Source organism: Chiloscyllium plagiosum, chromosome 28 (assembly GCF_004010195.1).
Source record: "Chiloscyllium plagiosum isolate BGI_BamShark_2017 chromosome 28, ASM401019v2, whole genome shotgun sequence".
Classification (NCBI taxonomy): Eukaryota; Metazoa; Chordata; class Chondrichthyes; order Orectolobiformes; family Hemiscylliidae; genus Chiloscyllium; species Chiloscyllium plagiosum.
The window spans coordinates 3,361,458-3,378,289 of NC_057737.1; the positions used below are offsets into that span (position 1 = coordinate 3,361,458).

A 16,832-nucleotide genomic window follows, 5' to 3' on the forward strand; every position below is an offset into this window, starting at 1 on the left:
AGCAGACTGGGATCACGGATAGTTAGGTCAGGATCACAGTGCAGCAGACTGGGATCACGGATAGTTAGGTCAGGATCACAGTGCAGCAGACTGGGATCACGGATAGTTAGGTCAGGATCACAGTGCAGCAGACTGGGATCACGGATAGTTAGGTCAGGATCACAGTGCAGCAGACTGGGATCACGGATAGTTAGGTCAGGATCACAGTGCAGCAGACTGGGATCACGGATAGTTAGGTCAGGATCACAGTGCAGCAGACTGGGATCACGGATAGTTAGGTCAGGATCACAGTGCAGCAGACTGGGATCACGGATAGTTAGGTCAGGATCACAGTGCAGCAGACTGGGATCACGGATAGTTAGGTCAGGATCACAGTGCAGCAGACTGGGATCACGGATAGTTAGGTCAGGATCACAGTGCAGCAGACTGGGATCACGGATAGTTAGGTCAGGATCACGGTGAAGCAGACTGGGATCACATTTAATTAGGTCAGGATCACAGTGAACCAGACTGGGATCACGGATAGTTAGTCTCCTCCGACCTATCACCCTCACCTTGACCTCTTTCCACCTATCACATTTCCAACGCCCCTCCTCCAAGTCCCTCCTCCCTACCTTTTATCTTCTCCTGCTGAACACTCTCTGCTCATTCCTGAAGAAGGGCATGTGCCCGAAACGTCGAATCTTCTGTTCCCTAGATGCTGCCTGACCTGCTGTGCTGTTCCAGCAATAAAGTTTCAGCTGCACATTATTCCACACCACCTCATAAATGAGAGACTCTTTGTTGACCTAATTGAGGTTTCTTCTAGGAGAAAGTGAAGACTGCAGATGGAGATCAGAGTTAAAAAAATGTGGTGCTGTAAAAGTGCAGCAGGTCAGGCAGCATCTGAGGAGCAGGAGAGTCGACCTTTCTTCTACACTATTTAAATTTGAGTTTGCTGTCAGTTCGATTCTATTTGAATAAACAGTCATAGGATGGAGATATCTAGATCATAGAGTCATGCAGCATGGAAAATGACCCTTTCGTCCAACCAGAGCATAATCCTAGACTAAACTAGTCCCTCCCGCCCATTTCTAGGCCATAATCTTTCCTTTTCATGTACTTATCTAAGTGTCTTTTAAATGTTGAAACTGTGCCCACTTTAATTGATATGCAAGGAAGATCTCTGACTGCATTTGTAATTTGCTTGAGTCTTTCTCCATGGTATTCACTGTTGTATAGTCATTTTACAGTAGGTGTCAGGATATTGTTTTTGCAAAGTAAAGTTCTTTTTGTTGGAAATTATTACAAGCATAGAGAGTATCCTCATTGTGTCTTATGAGCTGCCTCCCCAGACATCACTAACTACTCTATTAAGCATCCCCTAAAAAAAGATTAAATGCTGAACATACTTGGCTCCAAAACTGGTAATGTCGATGTTTTTTTGTGTAAGTTATGAGGACATTTTGTTTGAGAATTATTTCCAAAGACCCAAAAATCAATTTATTTGATCAATTCCTGGTTACCTTTGTTGAAGTTCTCATCACTTTACCGCAATGCAGCAAAGATGACTGCAAATATAATGTTTCCATTGTGGCAGCTAACAACAGATATGGATTTAGGCTGAAACCTTTTGTATTTTCTTTTAAAAAAAAATGAGTATTGCACTTTGATGAGATAATCTTGCTAGGTTAGCAAAGCCGGCATTGGTTCAACTGTTATCCAGTTTTGCATACTGAACCGTCCTGTGCCTGCAGTTAAAGATTCACAGGTTCAAAGCTACTTGCCAACTTTACTTTATAATCTCTTCAGGACAGTGCTGATGGAAATGCACTGTCAATAATGTTGTCTTTTAGGCTGTTATATCCAAGGTAAGATTTAATGGTCCTGAATGATCTTAAAGATTCCAGAAAGCTGTTTGAAGAACACAGAGAATTCTCACAAAATGAAAAAGAACAAAGAACTGCAGATGCTAGAAATCAAAAACAAAAACAGAAATTGCTAAATAATGCAGCAAATCTGGCAGCACCTGTGGAAAAAAAACAAAGTTTACGTTTTGTGTGCAGTTGCACTTCAGAATTCAGAGAGTTCTCGAAGGACCGACTGGCCTTTGCTATTCAGGTGTTTTCCCTCTCTCAACCACCAGAAAAAGACCAAGTGGCTAAACACAGATTTGTTATGTGGGATCTTGGTGTGTCACGTTCCATTACATCTGCAGCATTTTGAGAATGTACTGAGAGATTTGATAAAGTGCTCCGACAATGCAGGTCTTTCTTCCCTCATAAATGAGGCTTTGATTTTTGTGTCCGTAAACATCCAGTAATATGAATGCCAGATGATGCTGTCATCTGTCGCTCATTTACAGACTTAGTTTGAGCAGTATGGATTGTGCCAAAAGGATTGTGGATTCCTTCCAAATTTATGTATTATTTTCAAACACCCTTTAAAGTTGTGTACAAAAATGCAGTCCTTCTATAGGTATTTATCACCACGTAGGGGAGTTTTCAGGCAAGCTAAGTTCCTTGAATTTGTTTCTTTGTAAACTCATTTCATATACTATGTGTCTGGCTGCCAGGATAAGTTTGTGCACAAACAGATGTTACATCTACAATGGAAATGATTGCCATGTGGTTTTACTTCATTTACATTTCAGTGTTCAGTTAAACACATTTCTGCAGCACTGAATGATTCCATGAAGTAATCCTGTCATGGAAGATGGCATAATCTGCTTTTATTAAAAGCTGCATATCATGAGAACCTTTGTGTCTTCAGATTGCTATGTTGTATGGACTACAGATTGCAAAGGTACATGTTATAATCTCTGATCTGGCTATTTTAGCCAATATCAGTCACGATGGTAATGGTACTACTGCTAGAGACAGCTAACTCCCTATTATTTGGTATTTTGAAAATATTTCATATTTTCTTTTCTCTGTCCTTTCTGGTGTTCTACAATGTGGGTTATCTGTGGAGTGCATGTTTTGCAGTGGAATTCCTGAAGTTTAATGAAGATAAGGAGAGCACTAGGTCAATTTCACTAAAATATTTTGAATTGACTTTGGGAAACCTGTAAAATTAATTGAATCTCCAAACTTACAGAACTTTGCAGGTTACTTGCGAAAAATAACTGAGGTAAAATGCACAGTCTTATCATGGCAGATTTTGACTTTAAATTAATGTGTTTGGTTAAAAAAAATAGAAGATCAGAGCTTAAAGAAAATAGAAAAACAACTTTTATTTGTATATAATTTCTCTGTCTTCACTTCCTTCTCTTGGTGTTTTGAGACTTTCCTGGGTTAGATGCTGTTACTGTCAATTATTCTTTGTACCTCACCCACGTGACCAATATATGTACATGAACCAGGCTATCATTATTAGCTAATGTTTGGGGGGAGCAGGAGTGGGTGTAAAACAGATAAGCTTAGCCGCCCTTCCAGCAAGAATCATTGAATTGCAATGAGGTGTGGGAATTCAGACTGTATTTGTTGGCTCCCAATCTCGGGGTCACAACAATTGTAATCCCTATATCACCACCATATTTGAGGTCTACTAACCCAGCACCAACTGGTGATTGATTCCAGAATTTTCCTCATCTGTACAGTAAGCTATTCCCTGTACAAATGAGCAAAATCACTGCGGAGGATGCATAAGTTTTTACTAAATAAAGGAGAAATGGGAATCAAAATTAGTGAAATGGTTTATTTAAAAATGTGCAATGTATTCTGAAAATGTTGATAAATGTTTAACTGAATATCTTTTAATTTGGTGCTCTGTGACTTTAAAGTGGTTTACTCATTTTCTGAAATGACTAACATCAAAGTGGTGATTAAAGTGAGTGAGATCTTTTATTTGGCCAACATTATTGTATTTAATAACTACTATAAATCAAAACTGCACAACTTCCTCTCTCACTTACCTCAGCCTTTTTACAGAGTCCCTGGTGATTTTCACCCATTTAATTAAACATGATGACAGCACTTTGAAGGAATGTGTCAGCCTTTGGTGTCCTTTGGAATAAAACATAAGAGCAATGGTCTGGTGGCGTCAACCCATCTTTGGAAGAGTGCAGTATTAAACTTAAGTCAGTGTCATTTTTAACTCCCTTTTGAACCTAATTTGGAAGAAATAATGGAGATTTGCTTCAGAAATGTGAAAAATTGAACGGGAATGGAATTGGTAGTTACAATTGCAATATGTTTGAATTTTAGAAAAGAAAAATTTGCAGCTTTCATTTACGTAACATCATGTCTCTCCAAAGTATTTGAAAATGCTTCGCCTCACATTAATTATATTGCACAGTCAATGCGAATTGAGAGGAAAATCCTTTGCAAATGAGAGCCATTCCAGAAAAAAAAAGGAAGATCATTATAGTTATTGGAGACCAGTTGTTGCAGCCCGGGGAATCAGTGCACAGGTTCCAAAGAAAATGCCCTTGGCCATCAGTAATTTTATTGATGACCTTCTATTTGTCGTAACATCAATGGGCAAGACAGTTCACTCATGATTCTACTATTCAACTTCATTAACATGGGCTGACTAGGTAACAAGATAACAAATGTCAGGTAATGGCCACTTTAAATAATAAGAGGCCAAAGGCTGAATGTCCTGTTTCCATACTGTAGGGAATCTAATCTAATCTAATCTAACCTAATCAAGAAAACATCTTTGTCTTGACTTACAGTGGTGGCCCTTAATTAGTCCCCTTCAATTAACATTATAATCGAAAGCTGAATTGTAGAGACTGCATCAAATCCATGACTACAAAAACAGGGCAGAGGCTCGACACTCTGTGACTAATGGCTCACCCACTCAGCACTTCAAGCATCTCCACCACCTGCAACGTGTAAATCATGTCTGTAAGATAATGCTCCACACTCACCTGGACAGATGCCACGACTAAACATTCAAAGTTGTATGCCCTCCAACGCAATATAGTCCATATGATCAGCATTTTTGTACTATGGATTTAATGTCCATTACCTCTATGTGCTCTGTGGACACAGTATTTCCTGTCTACAGGACTCAGCAGCAGCAACTTGCCAAGGTTCCTCTGAGAATATCTGTTGCCTCCTAATAATATGCTATTCTGAAATTGTTCAGAAATAACCACTCTCCATCATCATTAATGAGTAATCCCTAGAATCCCATGATAAGAACTGTCGTGACTCAAGGGGATTGCTCACCATCAGATTCTAAGGACAGCCAGAAATGGACAATGCAAATGTGGATTTGCAACTGTTTCATATTTTCCAAGTACAACTGTGGAATTTAATGTTATAAATACTGCAGCCATGTCATACAAAGCAGGATTCCACAGCAACGATGAGATAATGGCCAGATAAAATATATTTTGCTGTAGTGTTCAGAAGGAAAGTCATACTGGCCACCTGGAGAATGTTCTCTCTTTTTTAAAAATAATGTAGGTTTTTCTTCGATGTTCATTGGTGAACTGTAGGATCTTGGTTTGGTGACTCATCTGAGAATCAGTAACTCCAACGATGTAGCATTCCTTCAGCCTTGAATTGGAATGTCAGTCTAGATCATGTGCTTAAAATTGCTGGATCATAAAACTTCCAATTTAGTAGTGCATTAAGTAATTCAAGCCCATAAATTTTTAAACAAAAGCACATTGTAAGTTCCTATGTAAGGATCAAAATATAAAGTGGCATTTCTTTCAATTCCGGAACTGCCCAAAATGACTGCATTTGGTGCCTTTCCATTCTGTACATTTTGTTGATTTTCTATTCATTCAATTAAATTTTGTATTATGTTAGATTTTATATGGACAGGTAGCATTCAGGTTTGTGTTAAACAATGCATAGATTTCAAATGACCTACAATGGAGCACCAGTTTTTATCCCTTAATAGGTAGAATATTATCTGGCTATGCACGCAAGGAAGGTCAGAGTGTGGAGGGAAAGCAAAAGAAGTCCACCTGAACATCTCTGCAGGTACATTTAGGTGGAGCTTTAAAACTATTGCACATTTGAGTCATTAGATATTTTGAAGTCTCAAAAATTATGGACAATTCATATGCCCTTTCGCTGTACAAGACTTGAATGGATCAGAAATAAACTCTCATTACCAAATGCCTGGTGTTTGACTGGGTGTGATTTTACAGCTGAAATTGTTTCTTCATGTGGACTGTCAGTGGCATTATTCTATGGCATCAGCTGGTATGCTTTGGGGAATGCTACAATTTAATCTTAGCTTTCGCTATTTTATTTTCTTATAATTTTTAGCTGTACATTGTCAATTTGGCAGATTTGTGCCCCTGCAGCCTGCTGTATAGTGCAAAGGTGGCATGGATAGCAAATTGGACAAATGACATGAGAATCTGTTTTCAGGGATGGTGCTTGAGGGTAGAACAGCGCACCAGGAGAACTTCCTTCTCCAAATAGTACTACAGAATTATACCTCTCAGGCTGGAGTATATGTTTAATGTCTCATTCCTAAAGATTGTATGTCCAACACTGTAGTACACTCATTTTCTCAGTGGTGCATTGACTAAATTAAAATGTATTAAGCCACAATGTTCTTCACTCAACTGTACAAAAGGAAATACTGTATAATTCATCAAAATTATTTAATTGCTGTTTTGTACTTGTAATGACTATAAAATAAACTGAATTACTGAAAAGAAAATTATTTTCTTTAAAATGCTTCCACTCTAATCAGCAATTTTTAGAGAGGTATCAGTGAATGTTCCAATGTATTCAGATGATGGGAAAGAAGCCATATTTTAATAAATATATACAAGCTAACAAAATGACTGCCTTCAAAATAGTTCTCAGATTGTGTAGTTGTGAACACCCTGAGAATTTGTGCTGTGCAGCTGTTTGTAAAAATGTCAGAATTTATTGTGGTGAAATAAAGCAAACATTGCTAATGCTGTGTATATAACATACACACACATTCAGACATATGTAAACATGCACATAGACTGTCAAATGGAATGATTTCCTGACTGTACATTTTTGTTTAGTGCCTGAAAGTCTATTATTTTATTTATTTATATCATCTTGTGTAAATTAATTTTCAAGATAAACTTCACAATTTATTGCTTTATGTATGTCAGATGTCATATTTACTGTTTAAGAATGACATCCAATTTGGTTTGACAGTGTTAGAGTGGAACAGTTTGTTACTGCCAGTAATACATGGGATTTGGTTCAGTCAGTACAGGTATTATTAATTCCTGGAGTGTAACTTCTGTAGAATGTTAATACTGTACATTTTTTATTCATTCATGAGATGTTGGTTATTTTTATTCACTCGTGGGACATGAGTGTTGCTGGCTGGCCAGCATTTATTGCCCATCCCTAGCTGCTGTTTAATTGTGTTTGATAGACCATTTTAGAGGAAGTGAGCACTGCAGATGTGGAGAATGTGGTGCTGGAAAAGTATAGCAGGTCAGGCAGCATCCGAGGAGCAGGAGAATTGACGTTTCGGGCGACGAGAGGTGGAGAGATAAATGGGAGGGAGTTGGGTCTGGGGAGAAAGTAGCTGAGAGTGTGATAGGTAGATGGAGGAGGGGGTAATGGTAATAGGTCAGAGAGGAGGGTAGAGCGGATAGGTGGGAAGGAAGATGGACAAGTAGGAAAGGTCATGAGGGTGGTGCTGAGTTGGAAGGTTGGAACTGGGATAAGGTGGGGGGAGGGGAAATGAAGAAACTGGTGAAATCCACATTGATACCGTGTGGTTGGAGGGGCCTGAGGCGGAAGATGAGGCGTTCTTCCTCTGAGGCGGAAGATGAGGAGTGTTAGAGTGCAATTAAAAGTCAACCACATTGCTGTGACCAGATAAGAATGGAAATTCCTTTCCTGAAGGACCTTCATGAGCCAGATGGGTTTTTCCTGCCAATTGACAATGGTTTCATGGTCATCAGTAGTTTCTTAACTCTAGATTTTTAAAACTTGGATTCAAGTTCTATCATCTGCCATGACAGGATTCATACCTAGAACATTAGCTGAGTTTCTAGATTAATAGTCTCATGATATTACCACTAGGTCATCACTTCCCCATTGCCAAATAGGCAATTTCAGAGGGCAGTTAAGAGTCAGCCACATTGCAGTGGGTCTTGGCCAAATGTAGACCAGATGGGATTTTACAACATCGACAATGGACACATTGTTTAGAATAGCTTTTTTAAAATTCCAGATTTCTAATGAATTCAAATTTCACCATCTGCCATGGTGTGGTTTGAACTCATGTTTCCAGAACATTCTCTGGGACTTTGGATAATGAGTCCTGTGACATTACCATGGTATGAATACCTCCCCTATTTCATCTATCTGGAGACATGCTGCTTCATTAATTATATTCAATTAATGTGAAAACATGTGCATTTATATAGTGCTGTTTGTGACCTTAAGCTGCCCCAATGTGCTGTATGATTATAGAGTCCTCGAGTGGATACAGCATGGGAGAGCACTCAGCTTGCTGTATCCAGATCCGTGATGAACAACTTTCCTCTTTCCATTTCCCTGTGGCTTTATTTTTCCCTCTTTAGATGTGTCGGAGAAATTAGCCCAATAAAGCAGAGATCACAAAACACAGATCGATGTGAAATTAACAAGCAGTTTATTAACACAGCGATATTGCGGAAGAGAAATTGTCTAAGCTGAAACAGCACAGACAATCTGTCCAGGTAATCGAAACTCTTCCTCGAGCTGAGTATCAAGCCAGGTTTTATGGGAATCTTGTACAATGATGCTAATTAAAATAGGGAAAATACAATGTATTTGATAATTAAGTAATCCAGTGATGATGGTGATAATTGCAAAGCAGTTATCAGAAGAATGTCTTATTGTAGATACAATGTAGCATCCTGGCAGCATCAATCAGTTTTTAACGGGATCAGGAGATTCCAGCTCTCTTTGAGAGTAGGTGAGAATGTCCCTTTTCTTGGCAGTAAGATGTTTCTATTGTTTCTCTTCTGTGAGCGAGGTATTCTGCTGTCTCACTGTCTAACCTGTTCTTTGTGTGGCTTTGGTATCACTGGGGTACGAGACTGCCCTTAGGGCTTTGGAACAGCTGTGTTGATCGGGTCCAGGAAACTTATTGTTAGTTTGTTTTGGGAAGTGCATTCCCTGGTCTGCTAGTGACTATGGTCATGTCTGATCTCTCTTATCAGCTTGTTTGGTCAATGCTGAGGCATTCAGGGTGTTTCTTGAATGGTTTGGACAGGCTTGATTTCCATGTACAGTGTGGCCATGCTGTGGGTAGGCAGGGTGACAGATCTTTTCCCACAAGCTGATTTATTTTTGGAAGCCAGAATTAAATCTGCCACCTCAACCCTTTCAGGCAGTGCATTTCATGTCCTAAACATTTGCTGCAAAGAAAGGTTTTTGTCACTGCTATTTTGCTAAATAGCTTCAAATGAGGTGTTCGATTTCTCAATCTCTCCTTAAAAGGGTTCAGTTTCTCCTTGTCATCTGTACAGACCCCTCATCATTTTGAACATTTTCATAAATGTCCTCTGTATATCCTTTACTCCAAGGAGGACAGTCGCAGGTTCTCCATTCTATCTAAGTAACTGAGGATCCTCAATCAATCTCTTGAATGCTTTCTGCACCTTTCAGAACTTTCTGAAGAACCCCAGTTGAGACCTAACCAGTGGTTTATACAGGTTTATCATAACTTCCTTGCTTTCTGCTCTGTACCTGTCTTTATAAAGCCCATAGCCCAGAGGCTTTATTAATTGCTTTCTCAACATCTTCAATGATTTAGGCATATATACTCTCAGGTTCCCCCCTGCATCTCCATTAACTTATCGCACTGTACCTTATTGTATTTTCTTTTTCCTTCTCCAAAATGAATCACTTCACAGTTATTGGAATAAATATTTTCTGCTCCTTGTCTTCCTATTCCACCGTCCAAGTCCTTTTGAAAACTATTACTATCCTCTTCATAGTTTTCACAATATTCCCAAGTTTTGTGTCATGCACAATTTCTGAAATTGTTCCTGTACACCCAAGTTCTAACATGAACCCATGAACACTCTAGCTTATGACTTCATCTGGTTTGAAAATATTTTTTAAAATGTCGTTACTATTGTAATATAGCATGCCTTACAGACAGTGATAAGATATTGACTAGGTAATTAGATTTCATGTGGTTGGTTGAGGAATAAGTAGAACTTTTGTCATAATATGTGGAATGGTTTAATCAAAATTCAAAGCATACTCTCTTAAGTTGATGTTAGAGTTATGTTATGAAGAAAATCTTGAAGTGTTAAAAATCTATAATGAAAACAGGAAATCACTGCACAAAAGACAGATTAATTTTCCAGGAGGGAACCTTTATCAGGCCAGGTTCAAATAGACCTGAAATGTTAATTAATCATTCTTTATCAGGTGATTTTCCTGCTGAGTTTCTGCAACTTTGTCTGATTTCATTCTGTGATATGTCTGTCTGCGCAGTGATGTTTTGTTCTGGCTATTGTTTAATACAACTAATTCTGTTTGAAGCAAAATCATTAGAACATATGAATTAACATTATTCTGACTTATATTGCTTTGCTTTGTAATGCAGGTACTTGTCAGTGAGGATGCTGAAGGTGAAGGCATAGTGGCTCATTTCCTGGCCCATGATAATAAACCCATTTCCTGTATGGCATTTAACCCCAGTGGTAAGTATATCTGGTTCTCTGTCTTGTTTTAAAATATGTAATTATTTGAAGACAGCAAGTTGACATTGTGCATTTTATCCAAAAATGGACTTTTGACTATTTGATCACATCACCCAAATGTTTAATTCCTTCTAAAAGATTTTTAAGATATGTTGCAGTGAGATCACAGTGTAAACAGATGTCATATCTGAGTTACGATTCTCACTTTGGCTGTTTTTGAAGTGTATAATCCATTTCAACTTCCTCCTAAAGTCCCCCAGCTTCACAGATACCAGTCTTCAACAAGTTTGGTTCACTCTACATGATACCAAAAGCAGCTGTAGGCATTGGAGACTACAAAGACTCTGGGCCAGGCAATATTCCAGCAATAGCACTAAAAACTTGTGCTCAACGACTAGCCACACCGTTGGCTATGCCAGTGCAATGGCAGCACTGACATCTACCTGGCAACGTGAAAAATTGCCTGGGTATGTCCTATAAACAGAAAACAGGACAAATCCAATATGACCTATTGCATCCTATCTGTAACTCTTGATCATAAGGAAAGTGTTGGAAGACTCATTGACAGTGCTGTCAAGTAACACTTGCTTAACAATAACCTGCTCGCTGATGCTCACTTTGGATTCTGCTGGGGTTGCTTAGCTCCTGACTTCATTACAAACCTGCTCCAAGAATGGACAAAAGAGCTGAACTCAGGAGGTGAGGCAAGAGTAAATTCCCTTGATATCAAGGCTGCATTTGACTAACTATAACATCAGAGACCTATAGAGAGTCAATGAGAATAATGGGAAAGCTCTCTGCTGATTGGAAATATACCTAGCATTAAACAACATGGTTGTGGTTGTTGAGGTCAGTCATCTCAACTCCAGGACATCACTGCATGAGTAGTTTCTTTGGCCCAACCATCTTGAACTGTTTGATCAATGACCTTCCCTCTGTCATAAGGTCAGAGTGGAGATATTTGCTAATAATTGCATAATGCTAAACAACATTCACAATCCCTCAGACACTGAAGCAATTCTTATCCATATACAGCAAGATCTGTACAATATCCAGGCTGAGGGTGATAAGTGGGTAGTAACATGTTTGTGTTACAAGAGAGAATCTGACCAGCAGCCTTCATGTTAAAAGCCATCAGTGAATCTGCATCTATGAGCACCTTTGGGAGATACCATTGACCAGCAACGGAACTGGACTAGCCATATAAATGTTTGGCTATAAGAACAAGTCAAAGGCTAGAATTCTAAGGTAAGTAAGACATCTCCTAACTCCCCAAATCTTGTCCACTATCTACAAGGCACAAGTCAGGAATGTGATAGATAACTCTTCACTTGCATAATGAACACAGCTTCAATAGCACTCAAGGAACTCAACAATATATAGGATAAAGTGGTCTTCTTGATCCCTTCCACCATCTTAAAAATTTGCTCTCTCCACTGCTAACACAGTTGCAAATTCGTGTGCTATCGCAGCAACTCACCAAAGTTGCTTCAACAGCACCTTCCAGCCCTGCAACTCTAATCACCGAGAAAGACAAGGCATCAAATGCATGGAAATGCCAACATCTGCAAGTTCCTTCCAGGCAGAAACCATGCTTTGAAATTCCATTGTTGTTTCTTTAAAATCAAAATTCTAGAGCTTTCTTCCTGATAGTACTGTGGGTGTACTTACATCACATGGATTGTAGTAGTTCAAGAACCCAGCTCACCACCACCTCCTTCAGGACATTTAGGGATGGGCAGAAAATGTTGGATTAGCCAGTGACAGATTACATGCCATTAAATAATAAGTCTTTAAAGAATTGCTATTCTGCTTCCTCACTCTCCATTTCAAGCTGAAAATAGTCCAACAGCTTTATTTGGAAGCACTAGCTTTCGAAGCGCTGCTCCTTCACCAGAAGCTAGTGATTAGATTAGATTACTTTACAGTGTGGAAACAGGCCCTTCGGCCCAACAAGTCCACACCGACCCGCCGAAGCGCAAACCACCTATACCCCTACATTTACCCCTTACCTAACACTACGGACAATTTAGCATGGCCAATTCACCTGACCTGCACATTTTTGGACTGTGGAAGGAAACTGGAGCACCCGGAGGAAACCCACGCAGACACGGGGAGAATGTGCAAACTCCACACAGTCAGTCGCCTGAGGCGGGAATCGAACCCGGGTCTCTGGCGCTGTGAGGCAGCAGCGCTAACCACCGTGCCGCCCACAAAGTGCTTCCAAATAAACCTGTTAGACTATAATCTGGTGTTGTGTGATTTTTAACTTTGTACACCCAAGTCCAACACTGGCATCTCCCAATCATTTCAAGCTAATATAAATCCAACCCTCTACCATTTCTCGACTTTAGCTTTGTATTCCAAACTTTTTCCAGTTTTTCTTGCATTGTCCCAACTGCCTTTCTTAGGTCATCTCATCATGGAGGTTAACTTGAGCTTCAATGACTAAATTCTCACTAAAGTGATAACCACCAACCGTCTCCCATTTCATATCGTACCGATCACTCCATAAATCCCATTTATATGGTAACGGCTGCCGCTGCCATATCCACGCCTCCTTTTATTTTAGTCTGCCTCCATAATTTACTTTATGCCTCTGCAGCCCTAGGATATATTTCCTTGCAGAATGTTCTATATGAAGAATAGCGAATCATTATTACCTAATATTATTATTGTGTCTTCCCCACAACCCATGTCCTCAGTTCTCATCTTTTATTAATAAAATATATCGAGGAAAGTATATTTATTCAAACATGGCAACATTATTAGTGCGAGGGCAAGATCCTTAGATTTTTTTTAGCTTCCCTATAAGCTTCTTCAATATTTTTTACAGCAAATGCATTGTTTGACAACTTACTTGTGAAATCATCTCACCAACCTTTCTACTGCTTTAGTTGATGTGAACAATTGTGAAGAAGTATTACATCATTAGATGTACTAATATGCTTTGATGGATGGTGTAAGAATATGTGGGAAGTTTGAGAAAAAGCTTATCAGGCTAATCATGCCATACTCATCCAGTCAATAGTGTATCCTTTCATACTAACTCACCCATTACCAGCTTCCATGCTAAGGCCACACTTGATCAGTCCACACTATTCTGTGTTATTTCCTGAGAGACAGAAAACGGACTAAAGAAATTGCAAAGATTAACTCAAGAAATATTTTGGGAAATTCCCGTAAATCTGCCTAAGACAGTGAAGCAAACTGTCAGAGACTGTGGTTGCCCATGACTCATCACAATCCAAATAAAACATTCAGAAACTGAACTCATAAGCAATGGTAAGATATGCTTATTTTTAAATCATGAATCAAGTTCTATTTCATTAAAGAATGCATGAAAGGAAGAGCCCAAGCAGTAGCATGCAATGATAGACACTGCACAGTTATTCTTGAGTGTGCTAACAATGCTGTATTATAACTAGGAGGTTACTGGTACGTTGAAATCCATGAAAGCAAAGCTTAAGTTATTCTTGCAGGCCATCTGCAATTTGGGATTGCATTTCAGCTCCTATCTCCTCCAGTACTGCAGCCATTAAATAATGTGCCATGGAAATACGTTGGGTGGAATTTTCTCCTCCCCAATGTGGCATGAGTATGACAAGAAAGATGGGAATAAATGGTGCGAATGAAACATCAGAATCTCCAGATATTTTTCCTATTTTCTCTTCAGGCCATAAATAGTAACTTCTGAATCTTGCCATTGAGCAGTGACTACCATTTGCAATTTACTAAAGGCCTAACTTGCCTAGTTTATATGCCACTTGCAGTTCTTTTCTCCTGCACAGATATGTTTAAACTAGATATGTAAAATGGAACAATTACCTGGTGGCTGCAGCTCACTGCAGCTCACTGAATGTCCTAGTCATCATACAACTACTTCTTCTGCACAAAATCCTTGCATGCTCCGTGCCCATCATCCTCCTTAACACTTTGTCCACATAAACTAACATCAGCAAAATACCACCGTTATCACATCATCTTGTCTGTTCCTGGATTAGATCAGATATCACTCCAGCCCTTCAACATTTTACATTTGAGCTAACGGGCACCTATGACTTGCATGCTTTTGCTTGGTCACATTGTGTGCAAGTGCACACATATGCAGCTTGTACATTTGCACCTTATGGCTGTTAGCATGCTTTCTTACCAATAACTCACTTTACCACTTACCTGGAGGCTGCCAGATTCAGTATCCTTCACATTGCTTTGTTAGCACACACTTAGTGACTTCCCCAATAAATTATGGGCTGTTAGCTTCTCTGTGGCTCGCTTACTTTTTTAACATAAAGGGTCTTTAGTGCTTACTTACGGCCTATGAGCCTTTGTGGCTTTTGCTATTTTTTAGTACAGAGGGAATGGTAGGCAGCTTGTGACAGTTAAGAGTTGGATATATTGTTGTGTATCATTGTGCTAAATCAATGTCAGATCTCCATTATGTGCCAGCAATTTAGGTGGCAAACACATTGTATGGACTTCAAATAAATGGCCATATATAAACAAACAAACAATAAAGGGGAACAATTCTTAGTGAGTAGATGTGGCACTGCAGTTAATCAGTCAAAGGGCTTGTTTGATTAGGACTAAAGAGGATTGGCCACAGTCAGTCAGGTAATCTGAGAATCCAAGTCCAGAGAATGGACATAGATAGTCCTGCAGGTGAAGAGCAAGCTATCCATACATTACAGTCAAAAGTTGAAAAGTGTGGCACTGGAAAAAGCACAGCAGGTCAGGCAGCATCCGATGAGTTGGAGCGTCGACGTTTTGGGCATAAGCCCTTTATCAGGAATGTGAAGGGCTTATGCCCGAAAGGTCGGCTCTCCTGCTTCTTGGATGCTGCCTGACCTGCTGTGCTTCTTCCAGGGCCACGTTTTGACTCTGTACATTACAGTCAAATTAGGGTGCTGTTGAAATGTAAGTCTGGCATGTGGGCAATGGTTAATCCTGGTAGTTTGGTCAGTAATGTACATAGGGCTTATCATGGGGCAGTCCAAGGTCTAATGGGAAAAAGAAGCAATTCCAACTGGGGATGGTCATCATTATATTTGTTCACTCAAGAATGGTGGCAGTGCAGGCGATAATTTAAGGTTGTGGCATGGGACTTCATCATACATAGAAAGGAGCCTACCAGCTCCAAAGGTGAGGTTCAGGCAGGTCATGGTAACTTTGGCCTGTACATGCGTTGGGTGTAGAAGTAACAAGTCCTTGAGAAATTTGAAAATCATGGGCTCTGTGGGTGAAGTGGGGACATTAATGATTATGTGAAGAGGCTCAGTGGAAACAGGGAAAGCTTGAAAGGTCTCTCTGGGACCACAGGATCGTCAACACAAAAGCGAACGTGTAGGATGGAAGAAAATCTGTGTGTCACAGGTAGGGCCTACAAATTCCCATACAAGAGGCGAGGCCACGTAGGATTTGGGTACTGGGTAATGAACGAGGCCAGGTGTTAGATTTGGAGGTAGGTGAGCATTTTGGTGTTAGTGACCACAATTTGGTTACGTTTACTTTGGTGATGGAAAGGGATAGGTATATACCGCAAGGCAAGAGTTATAACTGGAGAAAGGCAATTATGATGCGATTAGGTGAGATTTAGGATGCATAGGATGGGGAAGGAAACTGCAGGGAATGGGCACAATTGAAATGTGGAGCTTGTTCAAGGAACAGCCACTTCGTGTCCTTGATAAGAATGTATCTTTCAGGCAGGGAGGAAGTGGTTGAGCGAGGGAACCGTGGTTAACTAAAGTTGAATCTCTTATCAAGAGGAAGAAGGAGGCTAATGTAAAAATGAGACATGAAGACTCAGATAAGGTGCTTGAGAGTTACAAGTAAGCCAGGAAGGATCTAAAGAGAGAGCTAAGAAGAGCCAGGAAGGGACATGAGAAGTCTTTAGCATGTAGGATCAAGAAAAACCCTAAAGCTTTCTATAAGTGTGTCAGGAATAAAAGCATGACGAGGGTAAGATTAGGGCCAGTCAAGGACAGTAGTGGGAAGTTGTGCGTGGAGTCCAAAGAGATAGGAGAGGCGCCAAATGAATATTTTTCGTCAGTATTTGCACAGGAAAACGACAATGTTGTCAAGGAGAATACTGAAATACAGGCTATTAGACTAGACAGAATTGAGGTTCGGATGGAGGAGGTGTTAGCAATTCTGGAAAGTGTGAAAATAGATAAGTCCCCTGGGCTAGATGGGATTTATGCTAGGATTCTCTGGAAGCTAG

At 39.8% G+C, this 16,832-nt stretch overlaps 1 protein-coding gene across 3 annotated transcripts in view; it reads left to right on the top strand.

Moving 5' to 3' along the window:
* The window catches only part of bcas3 (BCAS3 microtubule associated cell migration factor), a 1,214,579-nt gene that overhangs the window by 342,557 nt on the left and 855,190 nt on the right, over nt 1–16,832 (top strand). For all 3 annotated transcript variants that reach the window (XM_043718098.1, XM_043718095.1, XM_043718097.1), the window contains exon 13: nt 10,516–10,612. In XM_043718098.1, the coding sequence (XP_043574033.1) occupies nt 10,516–10,612 (97 nt within the window). The remainder of the gene's footprint in view (nt 1–10,515; nt 10,613–16,832) is intronic.